The sequence below is a fragment of the Heterodontus francisci genome, chromosome 19 (assembly GCF_036365525.1).
Source record: "Heterodontus francisci isolate sHetFra1 chromosome 19, sHetFra1.hap1, whole genome shotgun sequence".
Lineage (NCBI taxonomy): Eukaryota > Metazoa > Chordata > Chondrichthyes > Heterodontiformes > Heterodontidae > Heterodontus > Heterodontus francisci.
Genome location: NC_090389.1, coordinates 83,756,666 through 83,777,313, shown reverse-complemented (window position 1 = coordinate 83,777,313; position 20,648 = coordinate 83,756,666). Strand labels below are relative to the sequence as shown.

The 20,648-nt window shown below is 45.8% G+C and overlaps 1 protein-coding gene across 1 annotated transcript in view; it reads right to left on the bottom strand.

The window, feature by feature from the left end:
* LOC137380349 (collagen alpha-1(VII) chain-like) overlaps positions 1 to 20,648 on the bottom strand; it is a 147,499-nt gene that overhangs the window by 18,936 nt on the left and 107,915 nt on the right. The window contains exons 38-49 of the mRNA XM_068052277.1: positions 20,400 to 20,525; positions 18,812 to 18,883; positions 18,013 to 18,048; positions 17,843 to 17,902; positions 16,378 to 16,422; positions 16,253 to 16,288; positions 13,145 to 13,180; positions 10,726 to 10,782; positions 10,542 to 10,613; positions 9,470 to 9,541; positions 6,916 to 6,951; positions 231 to 311 (exon numbers count right to left, since the gene is read on the bottom strand). Of these exons, the coding sequence (XP_067908378.1) occupies positions 231 to 311; positions 6,916 to 6,951; positions 9,470 to 9,541; positions 10,542 to 10,613; positions 10,726 to 10,782; positions 13,145 to 13,180; positions 16,253 to 16,288; positions 16,378 to 16,422; positions 17,843 to 17,902; positions 18,013 to 18,048; positions 18,812 to 18,883; positions 20,400 to 20,525 (729 nt within the window). The remainder of the gene's footprint in view (positions 1 to 230; positions 312 to 6,915; positions 6,952 to 9,469; positions 9,542 to 10,541; positions 10,614 to 10,725; positions 10,783 to 13,144; positions 13,181 to 16,252; positions 16,289 to 16,377; positions 16,423 to 17,842; positions 17,903 to 18,012; positions 18,049 to 18,811; positions 18,884 to 20,399; positions 20,526 to 20,648) is intronic.

Genomic DNA, 20,648 nt, shown 5'->3' with positions numbered 1-20,648 from the left:
AATCTGATTCAATTCACCCCCTCAAATTGCCCCATTCACTGTCATCATGTGTTAAGCCTGTAAGCATTAATAATTCGCCCCAGTATCCCGAGCCTGAAATGCTCCATCTATATCCAACCTAAACTTGGAAGAATTCATTGCATTGACTATTCAGTATTATTCACAGTTCAAGTCAATGTGGTGTAAAGATTTCACATATAGCTGTCACTATGTCGCTCACTATGACTTACTTTGAAACCTTTAGGTCCTACTTCTCCTCTATCTCCACTGTTTCCTTTCACTCCATCAGCACCGCTCTTTCCTGGTATTCCCTATGAAAAATCCACCCAGAAAAAAACGTTAGAAGATAGCAGCAGACACCAAGCACAGTATCTCCCTATAACCTACTGGAGAACGTGATGATAACAGCACAGGGAAGTCCCTCCCTGCCAACCAGCTGATATCAGCTAAATCAGCAGAGATCAAGGCTCAATATCCAATGGTTAAGACTCAGTATCCAACAGAGTGGTCTACTCACACACTCAGTCACATGTCCCACTGTGTGGTATACTTACACACAGCCATAGGTCCCACTGTATGGTAAACTTACACACAGCCATAGGTCCCACTGTGTGGTATACTTACACACAGCCATATGTCCCACTGTGTGGTATACTTACACACTCAGTCACATGTCCCACTGTGTGGTATACTTACACACAGCCATATGTCCCACTGTGTGGTATACTTACACACTCAGTCACATGTCCCACTGTGTGGTATACTTACACACAGCCATATGTCCCACTGTGTGGTATACTCACACATTCAGCCATAGGTCCCACTGTGTGGTATACTTACACACTCAGCCATATTTCCCACTGTGTGGTATACTTACACACTCAGCCATATGTCCCACTGTATGGTATACTTACATACAGCCATAGGTCCCACTGTGTGGTATACTTACACACTCAGTCACATGTCCCACTGTATGGTATACTTACACACTCAAACATATGTCCCACTGTATGGTATACTTACACACAGCCATATGTCCCACTGTGTGGTATACTTACACACTCAGTCACATGTCCCACTGTGTGGTATACTTACACACAGCCATATGTCCCACTGTGTGGTATACTCACACATTCAGCCATAGGTCCCACTGTGTGGTATACTTACACACTCAGCCATATTTCCCACTGTGTGGTATACTCACACACTCAGCCATATGTCCCACTGTGTGGTATACTCACACATTCAGCCATAGGTCCCACTGTGTGGTATACTTACACACTCATCCATAGGTCCCACTGTGTGGTATACTTACACACTCAATCATATGTCCCACTGTATGGTAAACTTACACACAGCCATATGTACCACTGTGTGGTATACTTACACACTCAGTCACATGTCCCACTGTGTGGTATACTTACACACTCAGTCACATGTCCCACTGTGTGGTATACTTACACACAGCCATATGTCCCACTGTGTGGTATACTCACACATTCAGCCATAGGTCCCACTGTGTGGTATACTTACACACTCAGCCATAGGTCCCACTGTGTGGTATACTTACACACTCAATCATATGTCCCACTGTATGGTATACTTACACACAGCCATATGTACCACTGTGTGGTATACTTACACACTCAGTCACATGTCCCACTGTGTGGTATACTTACACACTCAGTCACATGTCCCACTGTGTGGTTTACTTACACACAGCCATATGTCCCACTGTGTGGTATACTCACACATTCAGCCATAGGTCCCACTGTGTGGTATACTTACACACTCAGCCATAGGTCCCACTGTGTGGTATACTTACACACTCAATCATATGTCCCACTGTATGGTATACTTACACACAGCCACATGTCCCACTGTGTGGTATACTTACACACTCAGTCACATGTCCCACTGTGTGGTATACTCACACACTCAGCCATATTTCCCACTGTGTGGTATACTCACACACTCAGCCATATGTCCCACTGTATGGTATACTCACACACTCAGCTGTATGTCACACCATGCAGTGCATTGATACACTGAGTCACCAAGGAGTTCCACCTCTTTGAAGTTGTACAATACAGTAGCCAGAGTATTGTGCACCATTCTAGTACCACAACATCCAGATCTTAAATGGATACAGTAAACCCAGAACAATATTTTCAATACGCATTAGGGCAATGGGACAGGATGGCACTCTGTAATGATTTGGTCTTTCCCTGTATTGTCTGAACAATATATTGTAGTGCCGTCGCTGTTGTAATGTAAGGAAAGTGGCAGCCATTTTTACATAGCAAGATCCCACTAACAGCACTGTGATAATGACCAGATAATTCTTTATTTAGAGATGTTGGTTGAGGGATAAATATTGGCGAGGGCAACAGGGAAAGCTCCCCTTCTCTTCAAACACAAAGCAGATTAATTTTATTGATGGTTTAAGATACTCGTCTACAACACCATCATTTAGCAGTAGGACTTTGTGGATTCTTCCCATTACCCAAAATTATAGCAGTTTGCGAAACCAAATAGTACTGTTGCCAAGGCATCCATGATGGGTCAGCTAATCAACGCTTCAAATTAACACAGCAACCAGCCTTGTTTGAACTCTGTTGGCTTAACTTTGTGACAAAATGCTGAATTTAACATTACAGAAATATTATAAATTTTAAAAAAAACCCCAGCTCAACCAATGCAGGCGAAGTGTAGGGTTGTGCAGGGCAAATTTGAGGCAGGCACTGGGAAATATTTCTTTGCACAGAAAACTATAAACAGCTGGGACAGGTTACCAGGAACTGTGGTTAATACTAGAACCCTGGAGTCAATTGTGAAAGGGCAAGATGCTGTAATGGGAAGATGGAAGTATTAGTATTTTGGAAAAATGGGATCAAAAATGTGGAGAGACTAGGGAAGCTGGGGTTGTTCTCCTTGGAGCAAAGGAGACTGAGGGGAGATTTGATGGAGGTGTACAAGGTTATGACAGGTTTAGATAAGGTAGACCAAGAAAAGCTGTTCCCATTAGCTGATGGTACAAGAAGTAGGGGACACAGATTTAAGGTTCTGGGCAAGGGATGCAGGGGGGCATGTGAGGAAGATCTTTTTTACGCTGTGAGTGGTAATGAGACTGGGAACTCACTGACGATGAGAGTGGTGGAGGCTGAGACGATCAATGATTTTGAAAGGAAATTGGATGGGCACTTGAGGGAAATAAACATGTAGGGCTACAGGGATAGAGCGGGGAATGAGACTGACTGGATTGCTCTACAGAGAGCTGGCATGGACTCGATGGGTCAAACGGCCTCTTTCTATGTCATAATGACTCTATGACTTTGATGTTCTCCTTAGAACAGAGAAGATTGACAGGAGATTTAATAGAGGTGTTCAGAATTATGAATGTTTTTTATACAATAAATAAGGAGAAAATGTTGCCAGTGGCAGGAGGGTCAGTAACCAGAGGACACAGATTTAAGGTAATTAGCAAAAGAATCAGAGAGAAGATGAGGAGAATGTTTTTTAAGCACCGAGTTGTGGTGATCCGGAAAGGTCAGTGGAAGCTGACTGAATGTAACATTAATTGGATATATATTTGAAAAGAAGAAATTTGCAGGGCTATGAGAAAAGAGCAGGGAGTGGGACTAATTGGATAGTTCTTTCAAAGAGCCAGCACAGGCATGATGGGCTGAATGGCCTCCTTCTTTGTGGTTAGATTTTATGAAATAGGCCTGCGAGCCTTCTTCATCTCAAACTAACATTTGGAATACGGAGAGCATATTATCCATGGAGTTAATGTGTTTTTACAGATTCCAGGGGCTGGATTTTCCCTCTGGTGGAGGGAAACAGATGTCAGAACCCAGGCTAATGCTCCAGGGACATGGGTTCGAATCCCACCACGGCAGATGGTGAAATTTGAATTCAAGTAATAAATCTGGAATTTAAAATAAAAGCTAGTCTAATGGCAACTATAAAACCATTGTCGATTGTTGTAGAAGCCCGTCTTGTTCACTAATGTCCTTTAGGGAAGGAAATCTGTTGTCCTTACCTGATCTGGCCTACATGTGACTCCAGACCCACAGGAATGTGGTTGACTCTTAAATGCCCTCTGAAATGGCCGAGTAAGCTACTCAGTTGTATCAAACCACTATGAAGTCTAAGAAAAGGAACCTACACCCAAAGGACTGCAGCGGTTCAAGAAGGCAGCTTACCATCGCCTATTCAAGGGCAATTAGGGATGGGCAATAAATGTTGGCCTAAGCCAATGATTCCAAAACCCCCGAAAGAATAAATAAAGAACTTGAGTATTGCTGAAAATAGAGACATGTTGTCGAAGCTTTTCATCTTGCATTCATCAGGACAATCCGCAAGGATGCCAATGTAAGGGAAAACAACAACTTTATATTATATGAGAAGAGAGTGCTGATTGGTTGGCAAGTGAACTCTGATTGGTAGAGGTGTCGCCATGGAGAATGCACCGGTTTACGGTGACTGACAAATAAATGCCAAGCTTTGTTTGAAGTTTAAACTAGGCAGCTTGACTCTGATTGGTCACGGCAGTGCCCTGAGGAATGCACCAGAGAATGGCTGTCGCTTATTTTGTTTAGCTGAAACAGACGCAATGTTTGTACATGTTCTTTCTATCTGCAAAGTACAGGGCCTTGTGTATTAATATATGCAGCTTCCAGTACGTGCAAATGCACCACACTGTGAGCCCTACTAACAATCTTAAATTGGTTGTCAGCGTAATTCTTAGCACACTGCAGATTATTTAGCAAATGTTGTCTAATCGCGGAATCACATCTAATGTTGGACACAGCGTTTTGAGTTTTGCAAGAACGGGCTGGTTGGGTACAGCCTGTACCTTGCCCGTTGTGAAGGGACATGTTGTTTGATATGATTGCCAGTCTTTGGGACGTACGGCCTGTATACCTAACATCACACTGGCATTGAAATTCATATATAAATATTCATATTCATAAATAAAAAACTGTTTCCAGGTCCTGAACCAAAACACTCGCAGTCAGTCACTCACCCGTGATTTCCCCAAAGTGGCTAACTAATGGCCAGAGGGCAGGTTCACCATCCAAATAAGGGCAATGGGTGGGCTCTTGAAGCCAGCGGTCCAATCAGAGGCCTTCCAGCTTGAATGGAGCAGGAAGCAATGAAAGGTAAGTAATAGAGAGGGTGCTTCAAAATGGGGGCACCCTCTCTTCAACTTTTTAAAATCTTTAATTAAAATATAGATTCCGCAGCCAGGTCATCACAGTGTGGGAGGGGAAGGGGACTTGGGGATCCCTCAACAGGGTGGCCTGTGGTTGCTCCTCCACCTAGACAGGCAGAGAGGGCCTCTAGGCCTGTCTGGGGCACTAACCCCCGTGCCTGCTGCCAGGTGCCTGCTTGTGGGCACCTAAATTAGTCCCCGTTGATGTGGGAACCTGGAAGCTGACGTAATTTTCCAGTTGGCCTCATTTAGGCTCCGAATGAGCCTGATCGGCTACCCACCTTGTATAACAATGGCCTGGAGGCAGACTGGAGCTGGGGAACCAGCACACAAGTCAGTGGATCTATTTCTAGCTCCCACCCAACTGGGATGATAACCCAGCCCCAGATCTAGAGTAAAATGTTGCCCAACATGGTCACAGGGCAACATTCGTACCGTAAATGTCCTCTGTAGGATCAGAAGTATATTTCAAAACTTTGAAATGTACTCACTTACAGCTCACTGTAAGATGGCTGGCACCTGACTGCGTATCTGGGATATTCCTACACTTGAAGGCAGTCTGGCCAAATTTGGTTTGGAAAACATTTTAAAAAATGTATTTCTGGGATGTGGGCATCACTGCCAAGCCAACATTTATTACCCAATCCTAGTCGCCCTTGAGGTTGGTGCTGAGCCTTCTTTTTGAACCACTCTGATCCGTTTGATGAATGTGCTCCCACTGTCCTGTTTGGTCAGAGAGACTGGAGAATCTGGGATTGCTCTCCTTAGAGCAGGGATGGTTAAGCGGAGAGATGTTCAAAATTATGATACAGTAAATAAGGAGAAACGGTTTCCATTGGTAGGTGGGTTGGTAACCAGAGGATGCAAATTTAAGATAATTGGCTAAAGAGCCAAAGGAGAATTTCTTTTTTAGGCAGTGAGTTGTCATAATGAAGGAACTACTGATATATGTCTATGTTTGGGTGGTGTGTGATTGGTAGGATAAACTATATGCCAAATTTGGTCTGGATAACTAAGTGGTTCTCAAACATTTTGGTTGAAGGACCTCTTTTCAAATGGATTAGTAATCACAAACCCTCCATCTCAATTATAATATAGTACATGGACAAACTAGTTTACTGGAGCCCTTGCTTTGAGTTTAAGTAATTAAAACAAACTCCCGTCTTGAACAAGGCTGAACTCATCTGCTGCCCACCACCAGCCTTGTAACTGTGGGTCTAACTGCCGATCTTCCAGTTGCTCTCAGCGCTCCTCTGTGCATGCTCCCCCCCGAGATAAGATAGCCAGCCCACTCCGCAATGCACATGTGGTGACCACACTCCACTCCCACCTCCTGCTACGCCTGCCTCCAGCCTCATTCGCCTACTACTTGACTATTTTGCAGCCCCCTGGACGGTCTCTATGGATCCCTGCAGATCCGCGGACCCCGGTTTGAGAACCACTGGGATAAACTATAGGATACTCCTTGCGGATTGTGCCAAGCATGAGTCAGATAAAGTTACGAAGAGGTAGGAGATGAAGGAAGTGCTTAATTTTATTTTTATATACTTCCCAGTCATGTAGATTAAAGGGAGCCCAACACAAATGCCTGACTGAGGTACTGAGTCAATAGGTCACATCTTTTAGCAGCAGTAGAAAATGGGAAACAGGACCTTGGTTGTGCAGGGAATAGGAATGAATGACACAAATCTTACCGGTTTCCCTGGTTCTCCCGATTCACCTGCCTCACCCTGGTAACCAAAAAAGAAACAAAAATTTAATGAAGTTTCAGACCTGGGATGAAAGGTTAAATCAGATTTTTTCTTTGGCCTGCTCACATTTAGACCTAGACAGTGACTGCCAGAAGGGTATTCAACCATGGCAGCATCACAGTCAAGACACGCCGACCTCACTTAACGCCCCTAGGTGAGAGACCAGAAAACGCCCAAACACAAGGAGGCAGAGCAAAGAAAATTTTACCTGCAGATGGAACAAGTTAGACAGACGCAGAGGTGTGAACTTATCCTGAAGGGACTGTAAGCATATTGAAAGACTGGATAAAAAGCCCCCAGGAGGCCAAATTATGGTATTATAGCATGACAAGTTTACATAGAAAAAACCTATAATAAATGCAATGAGAAAAAGTTGACACTGAAAGTGTGACAAAAAAGTAACAAGAAGTGAAGTGGCCCAGACAGGAAGTGAAGGCAAACATAATATATTGTAGATATCAATATCTAACTGCCTCTTGAATCCATTTAAGTTGTTGAATTCAACAGCCTTCTCAGCCTTATCAAAGACCCATCACAGGATCTGGGACCTTCCTGGTCTTAAGGTCCAATGGTACACTACTTGGTGCATAAACCCACTGAACCATCGAACAAGCTGAAAACAGGAATCTTTGTCTTTAATTGCAGAAGAGCAAAGTTACACCAGTGCTTGGAGGTTTATTCCTCCAATGGAAGGAAGACATGGAATGGTGTCAACTGTATCCATAGGAAAGCATGTACTTCATCAAGTGGATGGGTTAGGAACATAGGTCTTAGGATCTAGAGTAGGTCATTCGGCCCTTTGAGCCTGCTCCGCCATTCAATAAGATCATGGCTGTTCTGGTCATGGTCTCAACTCCACTTTCCTGTCTTCCCCCCATAACCCTCGACTCCCTTGTGTATCAAAAATCTATCTAACTCAGCCTTGAATAAATTCAATGACCCAGCCTCCACAGCTTTCTGGGGAACAGAATTCCATAGACTAACAACCCTTTGATAAACAAAAATTCTCCTCATCACTGTCTTAAAAGGGAGACCTCTTGTTCTTAAATTGTGTCCCCTAGTTCTAGTCTCCCCCACAAGAGGAAACATCTTCCCGGTATCCACTCTATAAAGTTCCCTCAGAATTTTATATGTTTCAATTAGATCACCTCTCATTCTTCTAAACTCCAATAGGTACAGGCCCAAACTGTTTAACCTTTCCTCATAAGATAAGCCCTTTATCCCTGGAATTACTCAAGTGAATGTTCTCTGAACTGCTTCTAAAGCAATTTTATCCTTTTTCAAATAAGGAGATGAAAACTATACACAGTACTCCAGATGTGGTCTCACCAAGGTCCTGTACAGCTGCAGTAAAACTTCCCTTTTATACTCAATTCCCCTTGCAATAAACACCAACATTCCATTTGCCTTCCTAATCACTTGCTGTACCTACATACTAACCTTTTGTGATTCTTTTACCAGGACACAGTGGCCTCTTTCTGTGCTGTAAACTTTCTATGGTTCTATGATTCTAGGACACCCAGATCCCTCTGGATCACTGAGTTCTGAAATCTCTCTCCATTGAAGTAAGATACAGCTTTTCAATTCTTCCTGCCAAAGTGGACAAGTTCACATTGTCCCACATTATACACCATCTGCCATATTTTTTCCCACGCACTTAAACCTATCTATATCCTTTTGTAGACTCTTAACCTCCTCTTGACAACTCACTTTCCTTCCCATCGGCAAGTTTAGTATCCCTTCATTCAAGTCATTGATATAAATTGTAAATCGTTGTTCTGATCTAAAGCAGCCAGCAGCACAGCCACAAAAACGTTCATCTCATGGTCCAGTGCTGTAAATCCACGTGAAGCAATGTAGGGTCATCATCGAGGATGCAATGGAGTAAAGGCTTTAAAGGGAGATAGGGGCATGAGGTTCTGATGAAAGGTCATTGACCCGAAACGTTAACTGTTCCTCTTTCCACAGATGCAGCTTGATCTGCTGAATGTTGTTCAGCATTTTGTGTTTTTATTTTTTGGGAGAATCTGGTGTTTGCCGCCAGATGGTTCAGAAATTTTGTAGAATTGCCATCAGGATAATTGGCCAGAAATTGCTGCATGACTCATGTCAGATTGAGTAATGTTAAATGGACTTCGTACCTTACAGTTCAGATCACACTACATTTACACTGCAAATTGCTGGATTATTTTGAAAACTCATCGCCAGTGATTCATTATTATTTTTCTAACAATTTCTGGCCCAAAGTAATTTTCTTAGTGTTGTTTAAAGCTACACAATCAGTCCTCCAGAGAGAGAGAACCACATGGTGTTACATAATGGTTTTTCAGTGCAGTGTTTGAAAGGCTGGCCTTTAGTGTAAGAATAAAGAGAAGCATACAAAATGTGGAAGGTTAAAGTCCAGGTCATGCTCTGTACTCTTGACTTAAGTGCTAAAAGATGGGCTTACTCCGACAGTAGCTCTGTTGAACAGACATAATAGAACACAGCTCAGTACCTTCTGTCCACCGGGACCTCTGGCTCCAGGGAAGCCCATCGAGCCTTTGTCTCCTTGTTCTCCTTTAGGTCCCTTAACAGAAAAAATTAATCAGGCACAAGTATTAGATCAAGAACCCACTGAAACAAGCAGTTACCATAGTCTTTGCTCATCCTCAGGAACATTTTGACTGCTCAAGACTCTGTTTTTACATTGAAGAGTAGGTAGTTAATCTGGAAAGAGAACAAAGGCTGGCCATCTAGATTTGACAGTTTTGGCTCAAGGCCCACATGTGAATAATGGTTTGCAGGCTGCATTTCTAAAGATGAAGCGGCAATGTCGGACAGGTCAACAGGAGTAACCTACAGGTTTGTGGTTATGTTGAGCCTTGTGGCAGACAATGGCTGGTGCGTAGCCATCTACTCACCCACCCACCATAAACTTATGTTGTCACCATCATCCTTGAGTACAAGGAATGTACGATTATATTTACCACCATAGTGCAGAAGAGCAGTACCTACCACAAGCTGTTATATAAGTTAGACTTTCATTTCGATTCTTCAAGCATTAATAGAAAGTCCTTGTGAGAGGGTGGATGACCTGCACATATGAACAGGTGATGCCAGTTTCATCTCAACAGCCAAGTATGAGAGTTAGTGTGTATCAAACTTGCCATAGTGCATCTGGGCTTGTTTCTTGAACACATTCTTGGGATGCGACATCACTGGCATTTATTGCCCGTGCCTAGTTGCCCTGAGAAGTTGGTGGTGGTGAGCCTTCTTGGTAGCGGTTCTGATATAACCGAATGGCTTGTTAGGCCATGTTAGAGGGCAGTTAAGAGTCAGCCATGTTGGTCTGGGAAGGGAGTCACATATATGCCCAGGAAGACAAGTTTCCTTCCCTAAAGGATATGAGTAAACCAGTTGGGTTTTAATAAGAATTTGACAGGTTTGTGGTCATTTTTACTGATACCAGCTTTTTATTTGCAAATTTTAAAAAAACGGAATTCAAATTCTCAAATTTCCCTGGTGAGATTTGAACTTCCGTTCTCTGGATTACTAGACTAGCCAAGCCATGCCACCTGAGTACGTACCTTCTCCCCCCGTGGTCCTTCTTCTCCTTTCACTCCTTTCTCTCCTTCACTTCCTTTCTGGCCACGCTCCCCCTATAAACAACCAACATCAGAGTTTAACACCATTCCAAATTTACCTTTCCCCTTTTCCCCCATAAAAATATTTGTTTTTTCCTCTAGAAAGTTTTAGCATATTAATCCTTACAAATTCTCCTTTGATTCCTTTGAGCCCAGGAGTTCCAATGACAGCAATCGCTTCACCCTGTACAGGAAACATAAGTCAGTGTTTGTCAGGCCCCAGAAAGCTGAGGAAGCCTCTGTAACATTGAACATATTAAACAGGCTGAAGTAGATATGATACGAAGAGCAAGTTTTTAATGAACAGAGAAAGGTGACTGTTTTTCAAACTTTTTTCTGAATTGAATATGAGGGATGCTGGTGCTAGGGATTGGATTATGCCTAGTTTGTGTGCATGACGCCAACCGTAAGCATTTGCAAGTCAGATACGGTAGTTGGAAGCAAGGTAAAGTTCCCTCCATTTTGCCCCAACAACAACTTGAATTTATATAGCGCCTTTAATGTAGTAAACATACCAATGCATTTTACAGGAGTGACTATCACATGAAATTTGACACCGAGCCACATAAGGAGATATTAGGGCAGGTGACCTAGTCACCTGGTCAAAGGACTTTGGCCTGGTCAAAGAGAAAGGTTTTAAGACGTGTCTTAAAGGAGGAGAGGTAGCGTTCCAGGGCTTAGGGCTTAGGCAACTGAGCTAATGGTAGGGATCTGCAAGAGGTGAGAATTGGAGAAGCTCAGACACAGCCTCAAGAGAATACCCCCTCCAGCACACGTCATAGTTTGCTTTTGCCCACTCTAATCTCTCTGAGTGAGACTGGCCATTTAAAGGGAGATTTTCCAGATACATGGTTCCCCAGTGCATGGGTTAGCACAGCCCCGCCGGTGACGGGCAATCTCACTCACACAAGCTGTCAGCTCAACTCAGAATGTGACGACGATCGGGGCTTTATTCTGACAACAGGGGTCTCAATGCCCAGAAAAAGTGACGCTGAGATCCCCGTGTCACCTCTTCCTCGGAAGACCCGCCAAATCGAGTGCCAATCAGGCATTTAAATGAGCAACAGCAGCCATCCACAGGATCAAGGAACCTGTCACTATACGTCCTGCCCTTGGAGAGCTGCCAGTCAATCAGAGACCGGCAGCTGCAGCACCGCCGCAGAGGCAGTGGCTACTGCTGGAGGAGCACCTACCGGAGGCCGAGGAGTGTCACTGGACCCATGCCACAGTTAGGTCAGAGCAGGAGGGGTCTCGCTGGGTGCCCACCTTCCCGATGCCAGGCCCCTCGTTCAGGCACTAAGTGCCTTTTAACGAGGGAACGCCCCCCCACCCCAACCCTGCCCAGAGCCGGGAAGAAGCCGCTAGGTTTTCCATGTCGTGCTTCCCGTGTGGCGACAGAGCTGCCTGCCGCACAACGGGTACGGCGGGAAGAGGCTCTTAATTTGGGATTAATTGCCCAGTTGAGGGCCTCTATTGGCAGCAGAGGAAGGCCCTGGACTAAATTTTGGTGGAGGCGAGATGTTGGCGGGAACACCCTCCACCCGTCACCATCCCACCCTATTTTGTGCTCTCCCCGCCTCCAAACCCACCACAGTGGACAGCATAAAACTCCTCTCAACCAATCAAGCACATAATCGAGCAACTGAGAAAAAAACAGTTGCTGGCAATTTCCTCGGGCTCCTCCCGTTCTGTTGCCGTGGCGGAGGTTCAGCAGTATGGGATTTCTATCAAAGTTAAAGCAGAGTGAGAGAATCCCTGAGGAAAATAACTCCCACAATAGGCGTACTGTGCACAGTTCTAGTCTCCATTTTATAAAGATGATATAGCGGCTTTGGTGAATATGAAAAAAGATTCACAAGGGTGACAGCAGAACTGAGAGGTTATATCCATCAGGAAAAACTGAACAGACTGGGGCTCTTTTTTCGATAAAGGAGGTGACCTGATAGAGGTCTTTAAGATTATAAAGGGGTTCGAAAGGGTAGGCATAAAGCTGTTTCCACTTGTGGGGGGGACCAGAACTAGGAGGCATGAATATAAGATAGTCAATAATAAATCCAATAGGGAACTCAGGAGAAACCTCTTAACCCAGAGAGTGGTAAGAATGCGGAACTCACTACCATAAGGAGTAGTTGAGGTGAATATCATAGGTGCATTTAAGGGGAAGGGAGATAAGCACAAAAGGGAGAAAGGAATAGAAGGATATGCTGATAGGGGTTAGGTGAAGAGGGGTGGGAGGAGGCTCACGTGGAGTATAAACACCAGCACAGACTTGTTGGTACCGAATAGCTTGTTTCTGTGCCATAGACTCAATGTCACTTGACGTAACAATGATTTCGTTTGAAACTGCTTATAAATTCCAGGCTTTGGCTCAACGACCATCTCTCCTTTTCATTTTAGATTGTTTTGTAAAAGAATGTGACATGTTGAAGTGTGATTCTCGAGTGTGGCAGACAAATGCGAGATACAAAACCCCTGCAGACACAAATAGACACAGGGTTGATAAGATTTTATACAATATGCCTGTGTTCAACAAAGCTCTCACATACCTTCTCTCCTTTCTGTCCAACCAGTCCAGTATCACCCTAAAATACAAACATGGGCACTTTGGTCAGTTTAAGTACCAGCATAGCTTTCCTGTGGCTGGCTTAAACATTCACTCCCTCCACCACTGGTGCACAGTGGCAGCAGTATACCATCTACGAGCTGCACTGCAGAAACTCGCCAAATGCATGACTTGCACCAGCAAGAAGGACAAGGTTAGCAGGCGCATGGGAATACCACCAACTCCAGAATCCCTTCCCCAGTCACACATCACCCTGACTTGGACACATATTAGCCGTTCATCAGCTCTTGGTTAAAATCTGAAACCCTTGATTTAACAGCACTGTGGGAGTGCTTTCACCACATGGACTGCGGCAGTTCAGTGCCATGTTCTCAAGGGGATATTTGGGATGGGCAATAATAGGCAGCCTTTCTAGTGATGCCCGTATCTTGAGGATGAAGAAAAATCCCTACTTTTTTTTTTACATCCGACTGGAATCGATAAACTGTGATATTGAGAGTCGTGGGCAGGTCACCACGTGGGCCAATAATTCCAGAATGGTTTCCAACCATCCTGATAGTTTTTTTTAAGTGGGCTGTCCACATGTTTCGAGCTTTTTAAAAAAGATCGACATCCATTTTCCTGCTTATTTCTGGGAGGATAATTCCAACCTAAACTGAGCAACTGAGGAGATCGGACAAGGTGCCTGTTTTACAGTCCACTGGATTTTACCTGCTGGGTGGGTTAGATTAGAATTAACCCTTGTGAGGTAGAGGCATTATTTATCCTGTCGTGTAGAGAAATACTGGTGAGAAAGCAAAGCTCAGAGTATGATCTGATGCATCTGCTCTGCGGCTGGTCCAGCTCAGCACTCCGACGAAGCTGGTGACCAACTGCCGGACGGCACAGTGGCGCAGTGGTTAGCACAGCAGCCTCACAGCTCCAGGGACCCGGGTTCGATTCTGGGTACTGCCTGTGTGGAGTTTGCAAGTTCTCCCTGTGTCTGCGTGGGTTTTCTCTGGGTGCTCCGGTTTCCTCCCACAGCCAAAAGACTTGCAGGTTGGTAGGTAAATTGGCCATTATAAATTGCCCCTAGTATAGGTAGCTGGTTGGGAAATATAGGGACAGGTGGGGATGTGGTAGGAATATGGGATTAGTGTAGGATTAGTATAAATGGGTGGTTGATGGTCGGCACAGACTCGGTGGGCCGAAGGGCCTGTTTCAGTGCTGTATCTCTAAACTAAACTATAACATGCAAATCAAACGAGTTCCAACATTAGACAGAAAAGGCTGCTTTCTAAATCAGCTAAATGATGCCAGGGAGACAAAGGAGCAGAGAAATAAAAAGGACAGGAGAATGGGCATACAGAGTGTGACACAAAGGAAGACAGACAAAGTAGTTCCTAAAGGGAGGGAAGATATAAAGCGAGACACGGAGCAGAAGAAAGACAAGGCGAGGAAGAGACAGATAGAAGAGAGATAGGAAAAAGAGATGAAGGAGATGGAGGGAGAGACTGGATATGGAAGAAAAAAGAGGAAAACAGAAGAGACAGAGTATAGAGAGAGAGGCAGAGAGTTACAGACAGAGCAGAGACTGGCACATAGATAGATGGATAGAGGCAGAGACAGACAGGAGGAGTCATGTAAATGAGGTAAATGACCGATGCTGCAATCAAACCTAAACCATCAGAGGTGCAGATCCATAGGTCTCATTTTTTCAGTCCTTGTCACATAAAATAAATCTGACTAAGTTGACTAACGGCTGAATGAGACAGTCAACATTTAAAATCTGGTGCTTCATCAGGACTGGCAGGTTTGGACGGAGGGTCTTCACTGAAACAATACCATTAATCTTTACCCTTTCAGATGTTGCCTGGCCTTCTGTACACTTCCAGGAGTTCCAGTATCCCCGGGGGACAATTTTAACCCGCCGACATCAGAGTCGAACAGCCTCAAAATGGGGTCAGTGGCATTACTGCTGCAGAAACCCCCCGACAACGTTCCCGGAGAGCTAATTGGCAGGTGGCCGAAATGCCTGCTTGTTTCAAAGAATCGGTCCCTTATAATATGCAGGAGTCCTCCCCTGGAACCCTTTCAGTTTCACCTTCCATCACCCTCCCTCCTACATAAGACTCACCTGCAGCTGCTGCTTGTGCTCCAGCTGACATTTATCACTGTAAATTGCTATGTCAACCATTCCAATTTGATTCTGAACCGTCACAATGTAGTTGCAGTCTCTGGCCATTAGATGGCACTGCGAACCAGGTTTTTTTGTAGAATAGGCTGGAATTTTATGGCTCGCTGGGAGGCAGGGGTGGGAGGCAGGGGTGGGGGCATAAAATCATGTGGGAGGCGGGGGGTGCCGTTCCTGTCGCCAACCCAACCCTGCTGCCATTTTTAACAGCAGTGGGGGAGGTTGCAAATGGCCCACCTGCCCCAGGCCAATTGAGGTCCTTAAGTGGCCAATTAATTGCCACTTAAAGGCCTCCTCCGGTCGCTGTTGATATATTACCGGCGGCAGATGGCCACTTTGCCACCTGAGCAGCCTGCCCAGTAATACCTGGCGGCCTCCTTGCGAGCTCGGGAGGTGGGGGTCCTCCTGATCAGGCACCTTGAGGCCCACAGAGGCTCCCCCCCCAGCAGCACACGGCACCCCCCACTGGAACACCTCCCTCCCCTCCTCGTTGGGTCCCAGCCGATTGTTCCCAGCGAGGTCTGAAACCCCACTCGCCTTTCTTGGGGCCGGCATCCGTGCTGCTCCAGTCGTTGGGTGCAGTCCCGGCAGTGGCCATTGCTCCCGGTGGTGCTGCTGGGACTGAGGAGCTGCTTGCCCTGTGACTGGCTGGCAGCTCTTGGAGGCTGGCAGCTCTTGGGACTTCCTGCCTCGGAGGAAGTGGAGGACCCGCCTAAGGTCAATTAATGGCCTGGGACAGGTAAAATTACACTGTGCCTTCCAGGCCTGTGGAGGCGGGTTTGCCTCGAGCTTTTATCCGGTGGAGGGGCCTCCGCCACAACATAAAATTCCAGCCATAGTCCCTCCAAAATCCCTTCCCCACTGCCATCTCGTCTATTAAAGAAAAACTTACAGTATAGCTCTATTAGTTACACTTACTTTGAGTCCAATTTCTCCCCGACTACCAGGAGGCCCCTGATGAGACAATGGAATATGGTGTAAAAAAGTTCAGGTAGGAAATGAAAAATCTCATGAAAAGTTACTTAAAACTGAGAAGTAGTTACTGGTAATCCTCGTTCTCCTGTCAAGCCTGGTCTTCCATCGTCACCCTAGGGAGTCAATGATGATATGAGTCAAACGCCCAGCAAAAAAAAACAAAAACTTGCATTGATATAGTGCCTTTCACATCCCCAGGAGATCCCGAGGCGCATTACAACCAATGAATTACTTTTGAAGTGCAGTCACTGTTGTAATGTAGGAAATGCAGCAGCCAATTTATGCACAGCAAGCTCCCACAAACAACAATGTGTTAATGACCAGATAATCTGTTTTTGTGATGTGGATTGAGGGATAAATATTGGTCAGGACATCGGCAAGAACTCCCCATCTCTTCGTCAAAACAGTGCCATGGGATCTTTTGCGGCCAACGGTGAAGGCAGACAGGGCCTTGGTTTAATGCTTCATTCAAAAGACAGCAGGCTGGATTTTACCTTAGACAGACGGGAATTCGCCACCGACGTAAAAGTCAGTGGCAAACCTGCTTCCATCTAGCACGGGGATCTGTCCTGCATTTTACGGGTCCCCGGGCTTTGTTGTTCCGAGGCGGGACTTCCACCCGCCCGAGGGAGGAAGTTCTGCCTCAGTGAGCTGCCGGCCAATCAGCGGACCGACAGCTCTTAGTCCCAGCAGCACCACTGGAGCGGTGGCCACTGCTGGGACTGCAGCCCAGCCGACCAGGTGGATCCATGGGTGATGGTAAGTTGGGCATGCCTCACTCAGTCCTTCCTTGGTGAGGCAGGAGTGGTCGTTTGCGGGGAGGGGGGGTGTCTTGGGTCCTGGGGGTGGGTTGGGAGGCGGGGGCGCCCTTCAATCGGGCACCCCGGCTATCGCTGGGTGGCCTTTCACGTCCCCAGCATGGCCGCTTGTCATGGGTAAAATACCCGTGGAGGCGGGCAAGGCCCTTTCGTGGACGTTAAGTGGCTACTTAAGGGCCTTGATTGGCTTCGGGCAGGCGGGCGGGCGGGCTGTTTCCCCCCCACCACCGTAAAGTTGACCGGAGGCGGGAGTGGGGCGGGTAGGCCTCCTGGAGCCTCCCACTCAATTTTACGCCGCCATCCGACCCATTGGGGCAGCATAAAAGTCAGCCCAGCGCCTCCAACAATGCAGCACCCCATCTGTACTGTAACAGAGGTGTCAGCCAAGATTTTATGTTCAAGTCTCTGGAGTGGAAATTGAACCCACGACCTTCTGACTCAAGGGTGATACCCAATGAGCCACAGCTGACACTAACGGTAAAGACAATTGTATCTGGTGGAAGGAGCTTCACAGGGTGGGGAGGAAAAGAGGGCAGAAAAATCCAAACTACACAAACGGCCTAGCAAGCCACTCAGTTGAATCTCAAGGACTGGATAACAAATGCTGATCTTGCCAGCGATACCTACATCCCATGAATGAATGGGAAAAAAAGGTCTTGAACTTAAAATCATAACAGCATCCTTAAGACCCACATCTAAAAAAAGGGTTTCATACCCTGGATCCAGGATCTCCTCTTTCTCCTCTCGCTCCAGGCACTCCTGCCCCAGTTTCACCCTGCACAGAAATGAAACAAAAAGCACAGGAGTGATAGCTTAATAAGAGGTAATAATGAGAGGAGATGAAGGGGAATAAAATCTCAGGAAGAATGGAATTCTGGTTCTTACCTTAACACCTTGTAAACCAGCTAATCCGGGCAAACCCTGAATGAAACATTCACATTTTGAGTTAATCAGATCACAGCTATACTTCCATCATAACACCCCCTCCTTTTGTTTCATTCAAATTTTTATTTGTATTAAATATAATGGCCCTGAATATCTGTGCTCCCTTCCATCGCTGTGGCCACTGTGGGGGTCAGACTTTTGCCCTTTGACCCCTATGTCCATGACCCAGTTAGCATTCTTATGATCACGATTACTGGTACTTTTTAAAGAATGTCCAGCACAGGGAGATTGGCATTTCCCAGGAGCTACCCATAGCTTAGGGTTAACATCTGCCATTCACTGTGCATTTTAAAGCTTTGCATTTACATAGTGTCTTTCAGGACATCAGGACATTCCAAAGTGCTTTACCAAAGCCAATTAAGTACATTTTTGTGGCAGCCAATCTGTGCATAGCAAGATTCCACAAACATTAAGATAATGACCAGATCATCTGTTTCAGTGTTGTTGGTTGTTGGATAAATGTTGACCAAGACATCAAGGAGAACAGGTCTTCAAATAGTGTCAGGTGATCTTTTATTCACCAGAAAGACCAGATGGGCCCTCGGTTTAGTGTCTCAGCCAAAAGGTGGCACCTCCGACAGTGCAGCACTCCCTCAGTGCTGGAACCGGAACTGGTGGTCTAGGTTTTGCGCTCCAGTCTCTGGAGTGGGGCTCGAATCCACAACTTTCTGATAGAGAGGCAGGAGTGCCACCAATTGCTCACAGCTGATAAAAAGACATGGACAATGGATTAACTAACCTGTACTCCTGGAAGACCTGGGGGTGCTGGTGGACCAGTTGCTCCATCTCTCCCTGGAAACCCAGGTAAGCCCTTAAATGACAATAAATCATTAAAAGAATACTCCTGTAACTGAGCATTACGTCAAAATAACTGGATTACAAAAAGTTTTTTTTAATTGTTGAAAAAAATTATTTACAACCACCCGTGTTAACCAGGGGAAAAGTAGGTGAACCTTTTCTGGAAAGTTAGCAAGTGTGAATGTTGGGTTGAGGACAAGATCAGCCTCATGTGTAATGATTGATTAGTCTGTTGGCACTCATCTTCTGGCCTTAACATGGAGAATGGCTACTTAGGCAAGGTACGAGAGAGCTCAGTGTGGTCATGCCATTACTAGCTTCATATCATAGCTTTCTATTTTCGTCCCATCCATTAGTCTCACACAAGGGGCAGGATTTTGGGTCAGGACCCCAACATTGGGGTCAAATGGGGGTCACAACTCTGCACTATTGAAAGAACAGTCACTGGGCATTGATTTTCCCCGAATTGGCAAGTGGGCGGCTCGCCATCCGGTGGGCTCTCGAAGCTGGAGGGCCAACAGGAGGTCCTCCAGCACTGAAGAAACAGCAGCCTGTGGCAGGTAAGAGAGAGAGGGAGCTTCCGTCTTGAGGCACCCTCTCGCCAACGTTTTAAATTTTTAAAGAAAAATGGAATCAGCAGCCACTGTGGAGGGGGTTTTCCTATACAGGCATCCTGAGACCCACGCTGAGGTCAAGCAGGCAGTGAAGGCCTCAAAGCCTGCCTGCAGCATTGGTCCCACGGTCTGCTGTTGGGAGACCATCTCCAGGCAGCTGGCCTAGTCCCCAATGCCTCGGGCACCCAGAGCCGACTGGAACGTATATTTTATGGCCAGTTTTTCAAATTGATGTTGCACAGTATTTTCTCAGTCGAGCATGTACAAAACGCTAAGCTTTAAAATCATGTGGGTTGACACCCAGAGGGTATAGATTTAAGAGAACTGATGAAAGAACCAAAGGTGGGGTGCGGGGCAATGGTGGGGGGCGAGGGGAGGTTGTGGGATGTATTGAGAGGGAAATTTCTTTTAGGCAGTGAGTTATTCTGATCTGGAATGCATTGCCTGAAAGAGCGATGGAAGCAGATTCAATAATAACTTTCAAAAGGGAATTGGATATACCGTATATTTGAAAAGAAAATTTTTTGCAAGATTATGAGGAGAGAGCGGGGGAGTGGGACAAATTGGATAGGTCTTTCAGAGAGCCGGTCGAGGTACAATGGGCTGAATGGCCTCTTTCTGTGCTGTATGATTCTGTATCAGGGGAAGCTGAACTGAATTGGCAACATATCTCACAGGTCAGCACATTGCCTGAACAGCTGTAAATCTCGGAGGGTCTAGACCTGCATGTTTAACGCGACTTGTGGCTCTGTTAAGACTCCGGGCTTGCGGTAGTTAGCTAATCATTTTTAATTGACTCACTGGCTATTTGAGAACATTAGCACTTTCTGCAACAACAAAACAAAACCACAAAAGTTTGGCTCCTTGTTAAAATCAGGTTGTAAAAGGTATCGCAAGTAATTGCCTCTGCTTTACCCTCTCTGCTGCTGGACCCTGTGGTCCTGGTAGTCCAACTTCACCTCTTAGGCCCGGCTGCCCTGCGATACCAATGGGCCCTTGCTGCCCTGGAGGGCCAGGTGGTCCTGGGAAACCAGGGTCACCCTGAAAAGATTAAAAGAAAAATCTTGTTATAGTTACGACTGGGGTGGTAGGAGTCTTTTCTAGTTCCACTTCTCCACAGGTCACAACATATATTTAAATGTTGACCCAGTTACTGATTGGGTC